The sequence below is a fragment of the Ictalurus punctatus genome, chromosome 4, assembly GCF_001660625.3.
Source record: "Ictalurus punctatus breed USDA103 chromosome 4, Coco_2.0, whole genome shotgun sequence".
Lineage (NCBI taxonomy): Eukaryota > Metazoa > Chordata > Actinopteri > Siluriformes > Ictaluridae > Ictalurus > Ictalurus punctatus.
In genome coordinates, this window is record NC_071284.1 from 22,568,547 (window position 1) to 22,591,355 (window position 22,809).

Below are 22,809 nucleotides of genomic sequence, written 5' to 3' on the forward strand. Positions count from 1 at the left end.
TGCACTTAGGCCTGTTAATACCACCTGTTGCTTTTAACAGCATACTATACAGTAATAAATGTTACCCTGCTAGCTACAAGCTAACAAGATCAGGAGACTGAACAGAACTTAATTATTTAAATGAAAATAAATTGTAATATATAGACCATAAGAAACAATACAGACTGAGTAAAGAGTAAGAGTGCACCATGATAAGACCTTAAGACCTTTTCACAACTCTCTCTCTCTCTCTCTCTCTCTCTCTCTCTCTCTCTCTCTATGTATATATATGTGTATATATATGAGTACACCCCTCACATTTGTGTAAAGATTTGATTATATCTTTTCATGTGACAACACTGAAGAAATGACACTTGCTACAATGTAAAGTAGTGAGTGTACAGCATATATAACAGTGTAAATTTGTCCCTCAAAATAACTCAACACACAGCCATTAATGTCTAAACTGCTGGCAACAAAAGTGAGTACACCCCTAAGTGAAAATGTCCAAATTGGGCCCAAAGTGTCAATATTTTGTGGGGCCACCATTATTTTCCAGCACTGCCTTAACCCTCTTGGGCATGGAGTTCACCAGAGCTTCACAGGTTGCCACTGGAGTCCTCTTCCACTCTTCCATGATGACATCACGGAGCTGGTGGATGTTAGAGACCTTGTGCTTCTCCACCTTCCGTTTGAGGATGCCCCACAGATGCTCAATAGGCTTTAGGTCTGGAGACATGCTTGGCCAGTCCATCACCTTTACCCTCAGCTTCTTTAGCAAGGCAGTGGTTGTCTTGGAGGTGTGTTTGGGGTCGTTCTCATGCTGTAATACGGCCCTGCGGTCCAGTCTCCGAAGGGAGGGGATCATGCTCTGTTTCAGTATGTCACAGTACATGTTGGCATTCATGGTTCCCTCAATGAACTGTAGCTCCCCAGTGCCGGCAGCACTCATGCAGCCCCAGACCATGACACTCACACCACCATGCTTGACCGTAGGCAAGACACACTTGTCTTTGTACTCCTCACCTAGTTGCCACCACACACGCTTGACACCATCTGAACCAAATAAGTTTATCTTGGTCTCATCAGACCACAGGACATGGTTCCAGTAATCCATGTCCTTAGTCTGCTTGTCTTCAGCAAACTGTTTGCGGGCTTTCTTGTGCATCATCTTTGAAGAGGCTTCCTTCTGGGACGACAGCCATGCAGACCAATTTGATGCAGTGTGCGGCGTATGGTCTGAGCACTGACGGACTGACCCCCCCACCCCTTCAACCTCTGCAGCAATGCTGGCAGCACTCATACATCTATTTCCCAAAGACAACCTCTGGATATGACGCTGAGCACATGCACTCAACTTCTTTGGTCGACCATGGAGAGGCCTGTTCTGAGTGGAACCTGTCCTGTTATACCGCTGTATGGTCTTAGCCACCGTGTTGCAGCTCAGTGTCAGGGTCCTGGCAATCTTCTTATAGCCTAGGCCATCTTTATGTAGAGCAACAATTCTTTTTTTCAGATCCTCAGAGAGTTCTTTGCCATGAGGTGCCATATTGAACTTCCAGTGACCAGTATGAGGGAGTGTGAGAGTGATGACACCAAATTTAACACACCTGCTCCCCATTCACACCTGAGACCTTGTAACACTAACAAGTCACATGACACCGGGGAGGGAAAATGGCTAATTGGGCCCAATTTGGACATTTTCACTTAGGGGTGTACTCACTTTTGTTGCCAACGGTTTAGACATTAATGGCTGTGTGTTGAGTTATTTTGAGGGGACAGCAAATCTGTTATACAAGCTGTACACTCACTACTTTACATTGTAGCAAAGTGTCATTTTTTCAGTGTTGTCACATGAAAAGATATAATCAAATATTTACAAAAATGTGAGGGGTGTACTCACTTTTGTGAGATACTGTATATAATGTCTGTGATGAATTGTATTACTTTTTTAGAAGGGGAGGAGGTGTGAAGTTTTTTTTATTCATCTTAAACCACAGCAATTTGCCAGTGATTACATAAAAAAAAACATATTCATGAATGACACAACATACTACATGTAACATTTTATAGTTAATGTTTTTGAATGTTAAAAATATGTTTATTATTAAGCTTGGATTATGTGAAGAGTCTGTCAAAGTCCTTGTGAATGAATTGTTACTATAGAAACGGTAACATATAGGAACAAGCACATTAAAAATGTGGTATAAATAGATGTGATATAAATTGTCATATCATCCTACGCAAGTACAGATGCATACAGTAAATACAGTTGCCCATGCACTACAGCTAGCTAGCTAACATAAGAACATAGCACAGAGTATACAGATTTGCTGTATCAGCACAGAACATTTAATAAACGATGGTACAAAATGATGAATAAATAATGTCACAAAAGGTTTGAAAATCAGGACATATTTAATTTGGTACAGTCACAGTGTTAATACATTTCACTGTTTAACCAAATGAAGAAGAATTTCATGTAAGTTAGTGAACAACATGACTGACTATTAGGCTACTATTTTTATAGATCGCTGTAAACAAGCTAGCTAACACATCCTCTTACAAATACTAGTTACCACTAACTAGTTATTATATGAAATTAATAGTTACAAAAGACTAATATCAATTAGTTAGTGTTTTATTTCCTAGTGGTGTTTTGGAATTATAATGTAGGTTTATTATGGCAGTACTGTATGAAAAACATTTTGATCATGATACTTGAAGTAATTTCTACAATATGTGATATGTATCATTTTATATACTGTAGGCTTGCTACCAAACTGGCAGTAAAATGCTATTTCATTAAAAAAGTAATTTTTCATCTGAAGTCTAGAAAAGTTCTAAAAATGAGAATTGTTAAAAACTATTTATTTAAAAAAATTAAATATATATTTTATAATTGCTATAAAAATACTGATCGTACCTAATACATCTCAGACAAATGTTATGACAGTTTTTCAAAGTATCAATACTTTGTCTGCTGCTGGCTATATAACTGCATGTATCACTTATAGTAGGAATCAGACCTGGTTTGAAAGGGTCAGTAAACAGTTAATGGAGCTTGGTAATGACAACAGAGGTTTTACTGGAGACACTTTGGCGTCCTTTGGTGTAAAGTTTTTCTATTTTACTCAGACACCACCTAGACTTGCTCTTGCTCTATGAGACACACTGTGGTAGTTCTATTGTGGTAGAGGGAGGCTAACAAACCGTACATACACCATACAGCCAAAAGTTGTACATAGATACTTTACATATGGCCAAAGGTTTGTGGACACCTGACTATCAAACAGATATGCGGGTCTACCCCAAAACTGTTACCACAAAGCTGGAAGCACACACTTGTATAGCACACATGTCTTTGTATGCTGTAGCATTACAATTTTTCTTCACTGGAACTAAGAGGCCCAAACATATCCCAGCATGACAATGCCCCTGTACACAAAGCAAGCTTCATGAAGACATGGTTTGCCAAGGTTGTAGTGGAAGAACCTGAGTGGCCTTTACAGAGCCCTGACCTCAACCCCACTGAACACCTGTGGGATGAACAGGAACGCCGACTGCATCCTAGGCCTCCTCACTCAACTCCAACTGACTTCACTAATGCTCTTTTGGCTGAATGAGCACAAATTCCTACAGCGACACTCCAAAATCTAGTGGAAAGCCACTATTTTCTCATATGGGTCACTAAAGTGACTCATATGCTAGGTGTACCTGATACCTGGTAAAATGGCAACTCATTATGGATGTACAGTACATTGTCCTAAACCGCATTTTCTTTTAACATTTCTCAATAAGACTTATAATAAAAACTCTTTTATCAAACACCAATTTTTGGGACACAGTCTAAAATACGGTCAAGCTCTACAGCAAACCCGGTTTATCTCTGTTCATTATGAGATTTAGTATTAAGTGGATTACTGTTATTATTTTAGAATTAGTGTATTATTGGTTGTGTATTAGTGGGTGTTAGAGCAGGAAGTTCACCACATGGTGCTGAACATCAAGAGTTGGAATCTCCTGATCTACCCCACATCTGTTTACAGGCTGTGAGTGTGTGTGTGTGTTTCCGTTTTACACAACACTTCGTTCATTCCTTAGTGAGGGTTTTGCCAAATCTTCTATTTTTACATCGTGATTTGTACAGTGTAACAATAATTTAGCTGGCATAGAGAATCATAGCAGTCATAAGAAATTCAAAATTAGTTTGTTTGGCCTGTTTGGTCTAGCATTACTAAATAAAATATGCTAAGTACACTGTCTCTGAAGACGTCAGTCAGTCCACAGTGCCACAAAATCAACAGGGAATTCACTTTATTCTTAAAATCAATTGTAGCTGACTGGTTGCACAGTTATCCCACAAATGATCATTGCTATTGTTTCTGATGATATTTGTGATTGTGATATTACGTTTTTAATTGAATTCAAATGTATCAACCATTCCAGATTGCAGTTTTGTTTGCGATAGGAGACTGACATGAAATCTGGGAAATTGCGATGAAAAAGTTTGGTGATTTGCTCACATGCGAGTTGTATAGTGGCCTGGTAGAGAATGGGTTTTCGTGTTACTTTGTCCCTTTATGAGTGAAATGGTGGTGAATGAGTGGTATTTCCATGTGCTGCTCCTTTAATGCACTCCAGATGTTCAGAGTGAACTTTCACAATCACCCCCCAACTCACACACATACACATACACACAGACTCTGCAAAGCCACAACAGGTCCGAATCACATACTAAGTAATCCATCATTATTCTCAGTTGTGTGGCAAAGAATGGTGGAATTAAATAGTTTACACACCGCAACCATGAGGTTAATTCACCTTACAGGTGTGTGTGTGCGTGTGTGTGTGTGTGTGTGTGTGTGTGTGTGTGTGTGTGTGTGAGAGAGAGAGAGAGAGAGAGAGAGAGAGAGAGAGAGAGAGAGAGAGAGCACAATGTTCTTGTGGAATGTAAATGTAACATCATGTACTGTAATAATCATTGTTATTACACATTATGAGTTAAATTATCTTAGTGTGTAGACAAAACAAATTTATATCTCTGTGTGTATGTGGACAGACAGAGAGAGAGAGAGAGAGAGAGAGAGAGAGAGAGAGATTTCTTTGGCTGTGAGCTGAAACACATTTTACTGTTTTATGGTTGGTATGCAAAGGAATGTGTGTCCAAGCTGAGTGGTTCAAATTACCACATAAATGTCACTTAAAGTGTGAAACTTCTCATGTAAACAGGTGTTTGTGTGTGTGTGTGTGTGTGTGTGTGTGTGTGTGTGTGTGTGTGTGTGTGTGTGTAATTAGATGTAGTATAACTACTGCTAATTCCACACACTGGTGGTCTTATTATTTTTCCCTCATTCTGTGATGAGCCCAGACTAAAGCACATAACAGACGTCGTACTTACTTTTTATATTTAAGTTTTTTCAAAAGTGTGTATATTTTAAATATCAGAACCTTCCCACTGAACCCAACAGCATTTTGGTGAAATTTCAGCTGATAATGTTATAATAAATTCAGCTGAGCAATCAGCAGCTGAGCTTAAACACACACTAAATTGAACTACACCTTTTTGATTGGCACTCTTTTGAATTTGAAATGTAATGCACATTGATTGTCATCTGTAATCTGTAATCTTCCATTGGTTGTTTTTCATTACCACCTCTACCATTCCTTTCTCGACTTCAAAGATCGAACGCGTTAGAGAGTTTACTGTTGAAGTCGCCACATCAGGAATAGAAAATAACTTTGTTATTTAGTTATACTGTTATTATGATTCTTATTATTTTAAACAAAAACTTTTTACTTCTTTTATTTTTTTTGTTATTGCGATACTTTGGGAGACTGTTCCCAACAATCACATCTGTCTTTTTGCTCTTCAGTCTGTCACTTGGAATCTAGTATTACATTTTTTAAACATTTGTCTTAGTATGGCCTGGCATTTCCTGTTTGCTCTGGTTGGAAAAAATAGCACGTGTGTTTCAGTGAAATGTGTTTTTTTGGGGGTGGGTGAAGGGTGTGGGCTGGTGGAGGTTTAGTGAGTGTTTGAGGAATTTTATTGGTCAACTAGTGTGGTTCATGTGTGTGTATGCATGTGTGAGGAGTGAATGAGTGACAGTGTAGGAGATGCTTTTGTGTATATGATCCATATTATTTTATTGGCTATGCACAGGGCGAGTTAGAGCTGGTGATATGGCCAGATGATCATAGTATTTCATATTATGGGTGGTATTAAGGCATTTCACAGCGTTTCATTTTGCACTGTCAAGTAGATGCATCACTTTAATACAGCAGCCATTGAGTTCAGCAAAGATTTACACAGTGTTGAATAATATACACCAGTCAGCCATAACATTAAAACCACTGGCAAGTGAAGTGAATAACATTGATCATCTCATTACAATGGCATCTGTCAAGGGGTGGGATATATTATGCAGCAAGTGAACAGTCGGTTCTCGAAGTTGATGTGTTGGAAGCAGGAAAAATGGGCAAGCGTAAGGATCTGAGCGAATTTGACAAGGGCCAAATTGTGACGGCTAGATGACTGAGTCAGAGCATCTCCAAAACAGCAGGTCTTGTAGGGTGTTCCCGGTATGCAGTGGTTTGTACCTACCAACAGAGTTTCAGTGGACTTGGACTCCAAATTCCCCAGATCTCAATCTGACCAAGTCGTGGGGTGCACTGGACAAACAAGTCCGATCCATGGAGGCCCCACCTCGCAACTTACAGGACTTAAAGGATCTGCTGCTAACGTCTTGGTGCCAAATACCACAGCACACCTTCAGAGGTGTTGTGGAGTCCATGCCTCGACAGAGCTATTTTGGTGGCACAAAGGGGACCTACACAATATAAGGCAGGTGGTTTTAATGTTAAGGCTGAATAAATTAAATTAAATTGAATATTGAGTAAAAGTACTAATTAAGAACATTTGAAAACAAGTCTCTACATATGCTCCTACATGGGGTTTGGAGTGTAAAGTGCATATACCGTAAGTAGATAGGGATTGTGTAAGGAGATGGTAACAAACTAGGACAGCAGCTCTATCACTGGCACACATACTGATTTTTTTTCTCATACACAATTTTTTTTTCTCTGAATGCACACTTGCTTTTTTTTCCTTTAAAGGGTTACCTTGACAACCACTACTGCCTTGCCACAGCCCGTTGCCATGGCGGTGATGAACGGCAGTGTTTTCGGCAATGTTCTCTTTTGCTCTGTGCTTTCTCTTACAGTTGTATTATAAGCTGTCCGTGATGATGGTGTATATTATAGCATGTCTCATTTATTCTTTGTGAATCTTCCTTCTATTACCACAGTGACTCATTTATGATGTCGTTGCTACAGCAACCACTGGATTGAACTGTATTTGTGTGTAACTGTGTGCATGTGAGTAAGTTATGAGTCAGATGGGAAGGATGGCTGCTGTTTTTGCTCCTCCTGCATCCCAGTTTCTGTGTATTTGCTGTCACACTATACAATACATTACACAGCAAAATATTTAACTTGCACAGTAGTAGGTAATATGATGTACTTGCCACGAGAAGAAGGTTGTGTAGGTGTGTGATATTTTTAGGCACCATTTTGAGCCTGTATAGTTTTAAGTCTCTGGATAATAAGGCTTTAGGAGCTTTACATTTTAACGGTTTATGACTGTAATTCTGTAATGCTTTAAGATTTTAGGACAGTAGAGCTTTCATCTGTGGCTTTAGAGCTGTAGGCATTTAGGACTGTTAGTTTTAGGGCATCAGGGTCATGTAGCTGTATTGCTCTAGGACTGTAGAATATTGTCGCTTATGAATACAGGGCTTTAAGTTCTTTTGACCATTAGTACAATAAAGTTTTTGCACTTTTATTCTCCAAAGTCTTATGCAATAGATAATATTGCTTTAGTGCTATAGGGCTATTGAGGTCTATTGACTATAGGTCACTCAGGCTTTAAGATTTGTGCTTTATGGCTGTAGTGCCTGAGGGCTTAAAGGCTGTATTTTAAAAGCTTTAAGTTTGTAGGAATATAGAACATGAAGTACCTTAGGGTTTTAAGGTTTTAGAACCTTAAAGCTGTAGTACTTAAGCTTTAAGGATTTAGGGCTATTGAGCCTGAAGGCTGTAGTGCTTTAAGGATTTAGGGCTTCAAGGCTTTGGAGCAGGGTTCTCCAATAAACAGGCTATGCATGTACGGTACTGGCTACCTAAAAAAACACACAACCCCCACCCCCTTCCCCCCCAACAACAACAACAACAAAAAAAATCAAAATCAGAGCTGAAACAAATATTGTTTAATTTCGCAGACCATACCAATACCAAAGGCTCTGGTATACTTAATTTTTTCATGCATATGCGTACAATCGTAATCGTATGCATAGCCTTTCAAAGTATACTCCATTCGACATGTACTGTAATCGTACACAGGCGGTCGACGCGTGCGCATATGACAACTTGCACTACCCCTCCTGGCCTACAAGAGTCAGTACAGAGCAGTAAAGCAGGTCTGTTGTTATGTAGGATGACAACGAAGAAGAACCACAAAAACACGAAAAGCAATGCTTGGTCAATCTCTCGCCACGATTACCACCCATATATAAATCCTTATACTCTTCAAGGCTAGAATTATACAAATGCGGGTACTTTCTAACCTGCACTCATTTCCGTCAATTCCGTTTAGTCCGTTTTTTCTTGAACTACGTTGAGAATCACTGGCCCTGGGTCACTGTTGCCACCTTGTGTTACAACTAAATAGTTCAAAAGAATTAAATGCCCATGTGCGACCTGTTAAAAATATTGAGTGGCGAGTGTAGAGTACACGCGTACTCTGCTGATGATGAAATCTGCATCACATGTACTGTACGCTGTTCGTAGCGTACGCATAAAAAGTGAAGCATACTTTCTTCTTAAGCCAGTTTGTTTACTATGAAATCAAACTGTACTCATCTGCAAGGTGGCTAATAATATTAATAATAATACTACTACTACTACTAATAATAATAAAAATAAAGCAATAATGCTACAGCCAATTTCATGACACTTTCCCTGCTGCCTAAAATCATTCTGTTACCACCATCCATAAAATCTTGAAAAGAAGTGAAATGGCAGCATCTTTGCATGTTTCATGGAAAGTTTGTGGATGCTGAGTTGATTAAGTCTGATGCAATTGATATGGTGCAAGAAGGTTTAAGTCACAATAAAAAAACAAAGAAAACAGTCATAGACTTGTCGAAGTAAGTACCTGTACCATTACTGAAGAGTACTACAGTGAAAAGAGTAGAAGTTTTGATAGACCGACTGTCTACTCTTATTATCTAATGTAAAGAAAGTTCATTTTCAGACATTCAGTTCAGATATTTTGACACGACAGCACGAGGCTGTTGAAAAAAAAAATGGCATCGACATGGGCAAAGTCTATGGTTGGACAACCCAAGGGTCTGGTAAACAGGCTAACTGTTATTACCCCAGTGCTAACAACAACTCACTGCATCATTTACAAATCATTGTTCCAAACTGTGTAGGAAAATGAAGAACCACATATATACAGTTGATGATACTTGTAATCTTCATTTGTGACCGTTCCAGTCTGCAGCATTGCATCTTCAGAGCTCTGCTGAAGGAAATGTCACAAAACATCATGATTCAATTCAATTCAAATCAATTTTCTGTCTGTTGAGCAAGCCAGAGGCCAGAGGCAAGGTAAAACTAGCTGAGACGACATGAGGAAGAAACCTTGAGAGGAACCAGACTCAAAAAGGGCAATCATTCTCATCTGGGTGGCAATGAATAGTGGATGTTAGGATTTGTGAATAGAGAATCTTCGGGTTACAATTCCTAAGAAGAGAGAAAGTGAAAGTACTCACAATATTTCCCTTCACCTATAGTCATGTGAAAAAATAAGTACACCCCATGGAAATTGTTTCCTTTTTTGACATATTTGGACAAGCAAACATAATATTTGAAACAGTGCCTATTAATGAAGCTGATATACCTGAACAAATCCACAAGGAAAATTAGCTTTTTCAATCATTTATACAACAGAAATATTAATAGATGTGATATACTTCTGTGGGAAAAGTAAGTACACCCTTGGCCTCAGAAGCTAGTATTGCCCCCTTTAGCAGAAATAACTTCTTGTAGGTGTTTTGCATAATTGTCCACCAGGCTTGCTGGAATTTTTGACCACTCCTCCATGCAATATTCTTTCAGTTGCAAAATGTTTGAGGGTCTTCTTGCATGTACTGCCCGTTTCAAATCCCGCCACAACATTTCAATGGGATTGAAATCAGAGCTTGGCCATTTCATAACCCTCCATTTCTTCTTTTTGAGCCATTCTTTGGTGGATTTGCTAGTCCGCTTAGGATCGATATCCTGTTGAAAGGTCGACTTTTGGTTCAACTTCAACTTTTGGAGAGATGGCCTCACATTATCTTCAAGCAATCTTTGATATGATGCAGAATTCATAGTTGAATCAGTGAATGTAAGCTGTCCAGTCCCTGAGGCAGTGAAGCAACCCCGAACCATAACATTTCCACCACCGTGCTTCACAGTTGGTATGAGGTGCTTCTCTTGAAAAGCTGTCTTGGTCTGCGCCAAAAATGTTTGCTGTTACTGTGACAAAACAACTATATCTTTGATTTGTCTGTCCAGAAGGCCAAAAGGCCTGGTGTTTGCCTATATGCTCATTGGCAAATTGCAGTCTTTGCAAAGGCTTTTTCCTGGTATGCCTCCCATGCAGGTCAAATTTATGCAATCTCTCTCTGATTGTAGACGCGTGCACTTTGACACCAACAGTTGCAAAACTTACTAGCAGATCCTGTGATGAAATTTTGGGGTTCTCTGATACTTCTTTTTGCAGCAGACAGTCTGCTCTTGGGCTGAATTTGCTGGGATAGCCAATCCTGGACAAATTAGTAGTCATTAGAAATTTCCCCCTTTTGTGGATGATTTTCCTTACAGATTTTCCTTATTTGATGTATTTCAAATAATTTGGGGATCTTTATTAAATCCCTCGACAGACTCATAGGCATCCACAACCTTTTTCTGAAGGCCTTACAGATCTCTGTAGATCTTGGCATGATGACACCACACACCTCAATAGCAACGGGAACTCCAGACACTAGATATTAGAGGGGTATAAATAAGACAGGTTCCACCTGCACTAGCTAAGCAGGTTCTAATCACCTCACACCTCCAGGGTCGGGGGTTCGATTCCCACCATGGCCCTGTGTGTGCGGAGTTTGCATGTTCTCCCTGTGCTGCGGGGGTTTCCTCCGGGTACTCTGGTTTCCTCCCCCAGTCCAAAGACATGCATGGTAGGTGGATTGGCGTTTCCAAAGTGTCTGTAGTGTATGAATGGGTGTGTGAATGTGTATGTGATTGTGCCCTGTGATGGATTGGCACCCTGTCCAGGGTGTACCCCGCCTTGTGCCCGATGCTCCCTGGGATAGGCTCCAGGTTTCCCTGTGACCCTGAGAAGGATAAGTGGTATAGAAGATGGATGGATGGATGGATAAATGTAGGGGTGCACTTACTTTTCCCTGATCTGTGACTGATGTTTTTTTGTTTATTTAAATTGTGAAAATTACTACAAAATGTCAGTTTTATCTGTCATTTGACAGAGTATATCACCTTTAAAAATAGGCACTGTTTCAAAGAGGATCAAATATTTTTTCACATGACTGTATATCTGTATATCTGCATTTTCTTCAACGAACATTATAAAAAGCCAGGACAGGAACAGACTCTCCAGTGCATACCCATTTCAGTGTCTTTAGATCACTACAACCCACTGCTGTCACTGTTCTCATTGAATGGTGAGGAAAATCAAACAGCTACAGGTAGTTTGTATAGTAGTTTGTAATATTATTATTATTATTATTATTATTATTATTATTATTCGTAGTAGTAGTAGTGGCTTAGGTGATTGTGCCCTGCGATGGGTTGGCACCCCATTCAAGGTGTCCCCGCGTTGTGCCCCAAGTCCCCTGGGATAGGCGCCAGTCTTCCCTGTGTAGGATAAGCAGTGCAGAAAATGGATGGATGGATGATGCAATTTTTGCCTTTGGAAAAGTTGTTAATTGAATGTGGCCCATGATGAAAAGTCACTGGGAACCCCTGCTTTAAAGAAAACACGTTAAAGTAAACAGTTACTTTAGAGAGTATGTTGACAAGGTCTTTCATTACATGAATTTCATGCATGCTCTCTTAATGCTAAACTGTTTCACTTCACTCTTCCCCTTCCCTTTTTTCTGGTTTCGTGATCTGTTGGTAATGATCACGTATTTTCAGGGGAAAATCTGCTGTCTCTGCAAATTTCAGATTTCACAATGCTTATTATGAGATGCAAGTGGTTGTAAGCGGGTTTGATTTGTGCTTACAATGTCCCTGTGCACAAAGTGAGCTGGACATGGTTTGCAGAAGTTGGAGTGGAAGAACTTGAGTGTCCTGCAGAGGGTCCTGACCTCAACCCCAGTGAACACCTTTGGGATGAACTGGAATGCCGACAGAACCCTGGGTCTCTTCATCTGATTTCAGTGCATGACCTCACTAATGCTCTTGGGCCGGAATGAGCACAAATCCCCACAGTCAAACTCCAAAATCTAGTGGACAGCCTTCCAATAAGTGTGGAGGTTATTACAACAGCAAAAGGAGGACTACATCTGTAATGAGATGTTCAACAAGCACATATGGGAGTGATGGTCAGGTGTGTACAAATCTTAGCCCATATAATGTACGAGAATATTGGAGGTAAAGAACATCCCTAGTCCCTGATCTCAAAAATCTTTCATTCTTGTTACTATTCTTGTTGTGCTCTCAACAAGTTCAGGCTTATGGCCTTAAGGTCATGTGTGATGAAGACCATTGAGAGGCCGGTTCTGCAGCACCTCATACCCAAGGTACATAACTGCCTAGATCTGCTGCAGTTTGCATACCAGGCTGATATTGGTGTTCAGGATGCCATCCTCTACCTGCTTCACAGAGCTCACACACACCTTTTGAGGCCACAGTGCACTGTGTGGATCATGTTATTTTATTTCTCTAGTGCTTTAACATGGTTCAGCCACTCCGGATGGCTGAGAAGCTTTCTGTGATGCAGGTGGACCAGGACCTTGCGGCCTGGATTACATACTACCTCACTGACAGGCCGCAGTATGTCATGCTGCAAAGCTGCTTGCCAGACGCAACACTAGCGCACCCCGGGGAACTGTACTGTCTCCAATCTTGTTCACCCTCTACACCTCTGACTTCTGCTTCAATTCAGGAACATGCCACTTACAGAAGTTTTTGTATGACTCCTCTATTGTTGGCTGTATCACAGATAATAAGGAGGAGGAGTACAGAGACCTTATCAAACGTTTTATGAGATGGTGCAACAACCACCTCCAGCTCAACATCGGGAAAACCAAGGAGCTGGTGGCGGACTTCCGGCACAGGAAGCAGTCCCCCACCCCTGTCGCCATAAGGGGTGTCGCCCTCTATAAGAAAGGACAGAGCAGGATGTTCTTTCTGAGGAGGCTCAGGTCCTTTAATGTGTGCACTAGGCTGCTATGGATGTTTTACCAGTCTGTGGTGGCCAGTGTAATTCTTTGCTGTGGTGTGCTGAGGAAGTGGCATTTGGACAGGTGTGCCAACAAACTGGACAAGTTGGTGAGGAAGGCCAGCGCTGTGGTAGTGATGGAATTGGATAGGGTGGAGGAAGTGACTTAGAAGAGGATGAGAGGGAAGCTGAAAGCTATCATGGACAATCCTTCTCATCCTCTTTACGCTGGGCTGCGGAGGCTCAGAAGCACATTCAGCCACAGATTCATCCAGCCACGTGCCTCAAATCGTCTGGGGGGCTCATTCGTGCCATCAGCCATTAAACTCTACAATGCAAAAATACCCAGTACCTCCTACTCCACTGACTGAGTCTCACAGAAACACACACTCAACAGTTAATTGCAATTTCACAGATCTTGCACATGTATATAAATACTGAGGATATTGCACATGTACATAACCATTTTAAACACACACATGTACTGATTTCACAGTATAGGTATATAGTGTCTATAGTATTTATATAGTGTCTATAGTATTTAGTATTTATTTTATGTACATGTTGGCACGGAAAAAAAAGGAGTGGCTCTTAATTTCATTGTACATGTGTATAGTGACAATAAAGGCATTCATTCATTCATTCATTCATTCACAAATAGAACACTAGCATATGTACATACACACAGATCTGTTTGATTGTTTCTATTATTTCTATTGTATAATTATTCATGGAAATTATTTTCTTTCTTTCTTCCTTTCTTTGATGTTACTCATCCTACTTGTGCTGCTGTGTTAATTTGAATTTCCCCTGTTGGGGATCACTAAAGGTACGTCTTATCTACTTTTTGCGGCGAATGAGTGCTGTTTAATACAGTGCAATCCTAAACCGTAGTTTATGTCTGTTGTAACAGTTAGATTTCAGCATGGCTCTATAGTAGACTATCAGGTGAATTGATTTAGATTTGTTTTGATCTAATTTAGATTCTACTTATCCAGGTATAAGGAATTAACACACACATGGTAAAAATTTCACTCTGTCTTTCTGTCTTTCTAATTTTCAGTCTCCCTCTGTTTCTCTCTCTGTGACCTGTTAAACCCATCACAATCTCTCTCTCTCTCTCTCTATCTTTCTCTCTCTCTCTCTCTCTCTCTCTCTCTCTCTCTCTCACACACACACACACACACACACATTTATTCTGGAATAAAAATGAAACTTAGTCACAATATTATTAATAGAATTCCACAGAACTGCTCTCCTACTGAGACACACACACCACTGTGTAACTCTCATCACCTCTCTCTCTCTCTGAAATTGCTGATTTAGCTTGAATGTGTTCCCCGTTGTTTTCCCCCCCTTTTCTGTCCTCCTTTCTTCTTTCTGTTCCTGTTTTCTAGCATCCTCTTCTTCTTTTGCTCTGCATTAATATAACTTGAGTGTGATGTGTTCTGATTGGCTGACAGCAGTAAGAATAATGATGCAGGGTGATTACCATTTAATGCACTTTTTGTTCTTCATCAGGTGCTGTGACTTAGACAGCATTAGCAATGTGTATATTAACTGCTACTCTAGCTATTACAGCAGTTTCCCACTCTATGTAGAGGAGAGGGGTGTGTTAGCATGGTTCACTGTGAAGCTGTAAGGTGTCACTGTGAAGCTGTAGAATTAGCCGATCTTGTTGTCACAAGTTTTTTTCTAGGTGTTTCTTGCTGCCCAGCTGTGCCCTGTTAAATTGATTGTTTAAAGAATGAATAGCCCTGAATGTCTCCTCTTGGTCTGAGCCATAGTTTTCACCTGTGAAGGCTGCATTTTATGTTAAAAAGGATAAACCAACATGAAGACCAGAGAGCTGTCTATGGGAGAAAAGCAAGCCATTTTGAAGCTGAGAAAAGAGGGAAAATCTATCAAAGCCACTGCACAAGCATTGTGCATAGCTAGTACAGAAATTTGGAATGTCCTGAAAAAGAAGGAAACCACTGGTGTACTAACAACCAGACATCAAACAAGACAGCCAAGGAAAACAACAGTAGTTGATGAAAAACCCCAAAACAACAGTAAGTGACATCACCAACAATCTCCACTGGGCAGGGGTGAAGGCATCAAAATCCATCATTTGAAGAAGAGTTTGAGAGCATAAATATAGAGGCCATACCACAAGATGCATACCATTAATCAGCAGTAAGATTTGGAAAGGCAGATTGGAATTTGCATAGAAATTCAGAAATGAGCCACAAAAGTTCTGGAACAAGATTAACCTCTACCAATGTGATAGAAATGCCAAAGTGTGGAGAAAGAAAGGATCTGCTCATGGCTTGGGCTTGCATGGCAGCTTCTGGAAAAGGCTCACTAATCTTTATTGATGATGTAACTCATGATGGTGGCAACAGAATGAATTCAGAGGTTTACAGAAACACTCTGTCTTCCAGTTTACAGGGAAATGCATTCAGTATAATTGGAATGAACTTTATCATGCAACAGGAGAATGATCCAAATCACACTGCCAACACAGCAAAGGACTTCATCAGGGGGAAAAAGTGGAAGATTTTAGACTGGCCATGTCATTCACCAGACCTTAACCCAGTTGAGCAGCATTTCACCTCCTGAAGAGGAGACTGAAAGGAAAAGCGCCAACAACAACAACTGAAAGAAGCTGCAGTAAAAGCCTGGAAAAGCAACATAAAATTTTTTTAAATATTCATCATATTCATCTTTTGATCTCAAACCCAAATGTCTTCACTCTATAGCAAAAATAACTGAATTGCCATAACTGTTCCAATACTGTATGTCTGTATCTTTAGGTTAAAATACAAGACATGTTAATCGTATGCGGGTGGTACATTGTCATCAGCTTAGAGAAAAAAACCCCCAACCTTTTTGTTTGTTTGTGTGAAAATAAATTCAACCTGAGTGTGTCAGGCCTGAGTGTATTAGGTCTTTTTCTCGGATACTGTTGTATGAAATGATCCCTGATATAAAAGGTGAAATTAGAGCTGGACAATAACATTTCATCCATTTGATTGAGTTTACTGATGAAAATTCAACACTTTCATTTCAGTTTCATTGCTGATACACACATGTATCTCACACATGCACACACGCACACACATGTGCACACACACAGTTCAAACACGCAGCCACACTTGCAAAACACCACTTACACAATCTGGATCACTGAATGTGTGTAAATTCTGGGAATTTACTTTCCAGAAAGAAACTGTCAAACAAAACATTTTATTATTATTTTTTTTTTACAATGACTTTCTCTTTTTCTTTCCGACTTTTTCTCCTCATCGCTCTCTTTTGCTTTCTCTCTCTTTCATTTTCTGCTTTACTTGGATGGCTGTTTTGTGTTTAACGTTGCTGATCCAAAGAAACAATAGTAAATAATTAAACACTGTCAGATAAACTCTGTTTGCTAAGGCCAAATTGGTGAATGTGTAAATACACACATAACCTTGAAACACATTCCTGGTTGTGCTGGCTTCACCCACTGACCACTCCTTCTGATTATCACTCCTGATTAGTTTAAATGTTGTGTTGTGTTGTAGTCCCTCACAGTGTGCTTATATTCCTGTGCATTCTTCTTCTGCCTATTAGGGGTACACGGATATTACACTAGTTTAGTGAAGTTTAGAAAAAACTACAAGAAAAAAAAAGCTAAAAACATGATTTACACAAAACTGCATATGTATTTATCTAGTTAAACAGACAAAAACCACTTACATGGCAAATATAATCAAGTATAAACTATAAATATAATAAAATCAATTCTAACAAAAAAATACAATCATTTTTCTTTATATGTAAATATGCACAGTTCCAGTAAATGTTCTCCAGAGTGGTAGAATTACATTTAGACCAGAATACTGGTGGGCGATATGAAAAAAATCTCGTCATGATACTTGACATTTCGATGACACAGGAAATGTTATGGAATACAGTATGTACTGTGTCACTAACAAACTACTAGCATTATTGATTTGATTTCAAATGAAAATAAACTTTATATTTCCCATTTTTTATATATATCTAGCCTCGGAGAGCTGTGGTCAAAAGACCAGAAAACATTGTGCTTTTTAAACGCTATCTGCGGCAATACATTAAAGACTATATATTCCTGTGCTCTGTACTACAGGAGGTGATAAAGCACACGTCAGTGTCAGCAAACCTCTGCTTAAAGTATATTTGCACTGCATTAAGAATTGTATTGTGTTACAAAGAGAATTAACTAGAGCATGCTGTTTAACGTATGCATAAAATGACCATTCATTGATTCATTCATTCATCTTTAATAACTTATTTTTCATGGTCAAGGTTGCAGTGGATCTGGAGCACTATTACAGGAACACTGGGTGTGAGGCAGGAGTACACCCTGGATGGTATACATAGTACTGTCTAGAAATAAAAAATATTTATAGCTACATTTTTCTTTTTTTTTTCACTTGCGTATTAAAGTTCAGAACCCGACCTTGGAGGATCGTGTATAGTGACAGTGGTGCTGTTTAATTCATTTAATTCATTATTAATGAAAACAATAGGATGCTTCATTTTAGAGTTTAATTTGCAGTCCGTACAGGATTTAGCAGAGTTTTTTGTGATTGTTGCGGTTAAAAATTTTGCTGCATCACCCCCCCCCCCCCCCAAAAAAAAAAAAAATTAAAAAAAAAATAAAAATTTGCGATGCAACTTGCGGAGATTTACTGATTTTTTGCAGAGAACTGCTTGAATTGGCAAAACTGCAATTTTTTCCACAGTAATATTTCTTGGTACATGAGACCTGCTAGCTGTACTCGTGTTCGACACACATGAATCGAAGAGGACTTTGGCTAATGCGCGTTGTGATGACGTTACATGACGTGTCTTGGCCCAAATCTGTGGAAAATTTGCGTTAATTTTGAAATAATTTCTATGATTGCAAAATCCTGGAGGGAGTAAATTTGGAAAACCTTACTCGTCACGCAGATGAAAATATCAGCATACAGCTGGGAGCAGTCAGTATACAGCATTGTTAGCATTGTTAAATAATTTATAGCACTGCATTTTAGCATGATATATTTTTTTTTAGCATTTCCTAATGTTTATGGTTTCCCAGACAGTCCATAATTTTAATTATTTTTGTTATTATCAGTGTTATTATATTTAGGGGTCCAAGCACCAATGTCAACTCAGACCGGTCTTCTATCAATATAAATATTAATTGAAGAATGCGCATGAAATAAATCCATACTGATGGGGTCTGTGGAATTTATGTTACTGTTAAAAGGGTCCCTGGCTGCAAAAGGTTAGAGAGCCACTGCATTACACACAGTTTCAGCTCTGGTGAGATTTTTGAATGGATGATGGAGCATAATTTTTACACACAAAATGTTTAAAATGTTGTCCATCATGTTGTCCATCATTGCATCCCATTAAACTGCAAGAAGCATTTATGAAGCATATAAAATTGTTCTTGGGATCGCAGCTTTAGAAGCCCTGTTTTCTTTGTAGCCTATACGTTTTAAACTAGTTAGCTATTGTCTACTGCTGTTGTTAAACAAAAACAAAAAATCAATGCTTAATTATGCTCTCTCTCTCCTTGTGTCTCTCCATTGTCTTACTCAGCATTTCCAGAACATGTTGAAGTCAAAGCTGAATGTTTTGACACTGCGCAAAGACTCGTTACCGAGTGTCATCTTCCATGAACCAGAGGCCATCGAGCTATGCTCCACAACACACACCACTAAACCACGCACACACACTGGCTATAAGGTATGACAGACATGTACACACCACATAAACATAAACACACCATGTAGAAGGTGAAGAAACTAACAAGTACTCACTAGATTATTGTTGTGTCTGGGATGATATTGTGTGTTGTTTAGGGGTATGGCAAAATAGTGTGAAAGGGAACTCTGAAAATAATTATATATCATTACTGTACCAGTTAGGTGGATAAAATCACAAAATGTTATTTCTAGGTGGCTTCTAAGGCCCATGAACATCACCGCAGTTTGGCTACTAGCTCTTATCATAGTAGCCTAGCATTTAGCAGCATTAGTTAAAATAGCTCAAATATGTATGAAGTAGGACTGATTCTGTGGCCTGTTCGTTTTCATATGCTTTATTTGAATTTAGGAGAAATTGGTGACTTTAAAATTCTTCTTATGAATCTTGCCATTATGCAAAATGCCTTGTGTTGTTTTCTCTTCTAGCCTGTATGCTATCATGCTAATCACTCACAGCATCTAGTGCTTGGAAGTCTGAGTGTGTATGCTTAGGAGACGAAACGAAGAGAAAACATTTTTTAAGTGAAATTTTAATACGGAATCAGCAAAATCGTAAAACAAGTACATTTACACAATCATTCATTTCATTAACCGCTTATTCTGGTCAGGATCCAGAGCCTATCTTGGAAAAGAAAATCTTTAAAAATATCTCTTTTTTTTATCTCTATAGATTCTCCTAGACAGCAATGAGATCAGATTAAAACCAAATCTGAGACAAAACCCCCAAATAATCACTCCCTTGGGTTTCTGTGGAGATCTCAACAAAGTCACACACTGTTCTCAGATCTGCCAAGTTAGTGATTTATTAAATTTCATTCAAATATACACCGATCAGCCATAACATTAAAACCACCTGCCTAATATTGTGTAGGTTCCCCTTGTGCCACCAAAACAGCTCTGACCTTGTGAGGCATGGACTCCACAAGACCTCTGAATTTGTGGTGTCTGGCACCAAGACATTAGCAGCAGATCCTTTAAACCCTGTAAGTTGTGAGGTGGGACCTCCATGGATCAAACTTGTTTGTCCAGCACATTTGGAGGCCAAGTCAACACCTTGAACTTTTTGTCATGTCCCAACCATTCCTGAAATTTTTTTTGCAGTGTGACAGGGTGCATTATCCTGCTGAAAGAGGACACTGCCATTAAGGAATACCGTTATCATGAAGGGGTGTACTTGGTCTGCAACAATGTTTAGGTAGGAAGTACTTGTCAAAGTAATATCCACATGAATGTCAGGACCCAAGGTTTTCCAGCAGAACATTGCCCAGAGCATCACACTACCTCCACCAACTTGCCTTTTTCCCATAGTGCATCCTGGTCCCATCTCTTGCCCAGATAAGTGACGCACATGCACCCGGCTTTACATCCATATGCTGTAAAAGAAAATATGATTAATCAGACCAGGCCACTTTCTTCCATTGCTCTGTTGTCCAGTTCTGATGCTCACGTGCCCATTGTAGGTGCTTTTGATGGTGGATAGGGGTCAGCACGGGCACTCTGACCGGTCCGCAGCTATGCAGTCCCATACACAGCGAGCTGCGATGCACTGTGTGTTCTGACACCTTTCTGTCATAGCCAGCATTAACGTTTTCAGCAACTTGTGCTGCAGTAGCTCTTCTGTGGGATCAGACCAGACTGGCTAGCTTTCACTCCCCACACGCATCAGTGAGCCATGGGCGCAAATGACCCTCTCACCGGTTCACCGGTTGTCCTACCTTGGCCCTTGTCAAAGTCGCTTATATGCTTACGCTTGCCCATTTTTCCTGCCAGCTTCCAACACACCAACTTCGAGAACTGACTGTTCACTGCCTAATATATCCCACCCCTTGACAGGTGCCACTGTAACGAGATAATCAATGATATTCATTTCACCTGTTAGTGGCTTTAATGTTATGGTTGATTGGTGTATATTTTACATTATTTAATAATTTTCCAGGTGGTGCAGTGGTAAGGGATGTTGGTGGCATGTGTGAATTTTAGGGGAGTCAATTGAGACAAATTGATACCTAAATGAAATGAGAATCAGTTTGAAATCACCTGAGATATCAATGAGAAACTTTTAAGCAAAGAACTTTTCCTCTGTGGGATGCCAGTTCTTCGCAGGGCACCATGCACAAAGACGTAGGGGAAATTTCATCCAATGATTTCAGTTTCATTTCAATTTTCACCTAATCCACCTCCACTGCAAAGAATGACACCAAGTGAAAATATCTTGAATATATTAAAATGTATTACAATAACCTAGATTACAACAAACCTAATATAAGATAATTAAACCTAGTTGTAGACATTTTTACTAATTTCAAGCTTGAAATAGTCTTTTGATCATGTTGCTACTTTTAAGCATTCATTTCTCCAAAGAAGCTAAATTACCTGCCAACAGAATAAGAAAAGTTTAAACTTAAAATTAGTAAAAATGTCTATAAATAGCTGTAATAATCTTAGTTTTGGTACATGGTAATCTTAAAACTGCAAATACTAGTTTGAATTGACAGTATTTAAGCTGTTTCCACCTGCTACTAGCATGTTTTTGGGAGGTGGGAGGAAACTAGAGGAAACTCCACACAGACGGTAACCCAAGCTCAGGATCAGAACTGGGACCCTGGAGCTATAAGACAATGGCAATGCTACCCAATGTGCCACCATGCAGCCCACAATTCCATACAGCTATTTATTAAAACTATCTAGCCAACCCTTGCGAAAAAAAACAAACTGGTTAGCTGTCTAAAGGTCTGTTCACACAGGGACGTTTTTTCCAGCACATTAAACGGTCCGTTATTTTGTGTTCACACCCATGCGTTAAACACGAGTGACACACTAAATGAAAGTGCAAATTCACTCCCTGACAGTAGATGGTGCTTACTGAAAAGCAGACATACCCCGGTACACAAGGTGGCGCTGCACAACTTTCCGTTTCTGACACCCGTTTATCACTGAGATGAAGGAGAGCCAGTATTTACATGTTTGCAAAAAGCCGTTCACATATTTTTTGCGAACTGGCTAACAGAAAATGGATTTTCCTGTTCCTATTTGATTTCCTATTTGATTTGTTGTTATCAATATTTTTGTAGTCGCTGTGGTGTTTATGATAAACTTCGGTGGCTCTGGGCACGTGAACAAAAGCGCAAATCTCATTGGTTGGACAGTTTTTAAAACTTTTTAACAAACTCCGAGACGTTAAAAAAATTTTACGCTTTGATGGCACACATTTTACACGAGGGTGTGAACACCCATCTACTGCCTTTGATTTAGAGACGGCTGAAAAAATGTCCCGGTGTGAACAGGTCTTAATGTTACTGAAAAATGCCAACTGAAAATTATACTCAAACTACAGTTACATTTATGAAAGATAAGGAGAAAATGGTCTTTATGTTTCACCGCATTTAGGAAACCTGTGTCTTTCTTTCTGTCTGTCTCAAACAAGGAAATCTGGAAAAGTGTGTTAGTCTCCTGCAGAGACACTGTCCATGTCAACACTGCAAATCAGCCTGTCAGAAACTCTCTCTCTCTCTCTCTCTTTCTCTCTCTCTCTCACACACACACACA

General features: G+C 39.5%; 1 protein-coding gene across 1 annotated transcript in view; it reads left to right on the forward strand.

Annotated features, from left to right (window-relative positions):
- The window catches only part of pid1 (phosphotyrosine interaction domain containing 1), a 33,511-nt gene that overhangs the window by 669 nt on the left and 10,033 nt on the right, over positions 1-22,809 (forward strand). Inside the window, exon 2 of the mRNA XM_017465723.3 lies at positions 19,097-19,243. Coding sequence (XP_017321212.1) covers positions 19,097-19,243 — 147 coding nt within the window. The remainder of the gene's footprint in view (positions 1-19,096; positions 19,244-22,809) is intronic.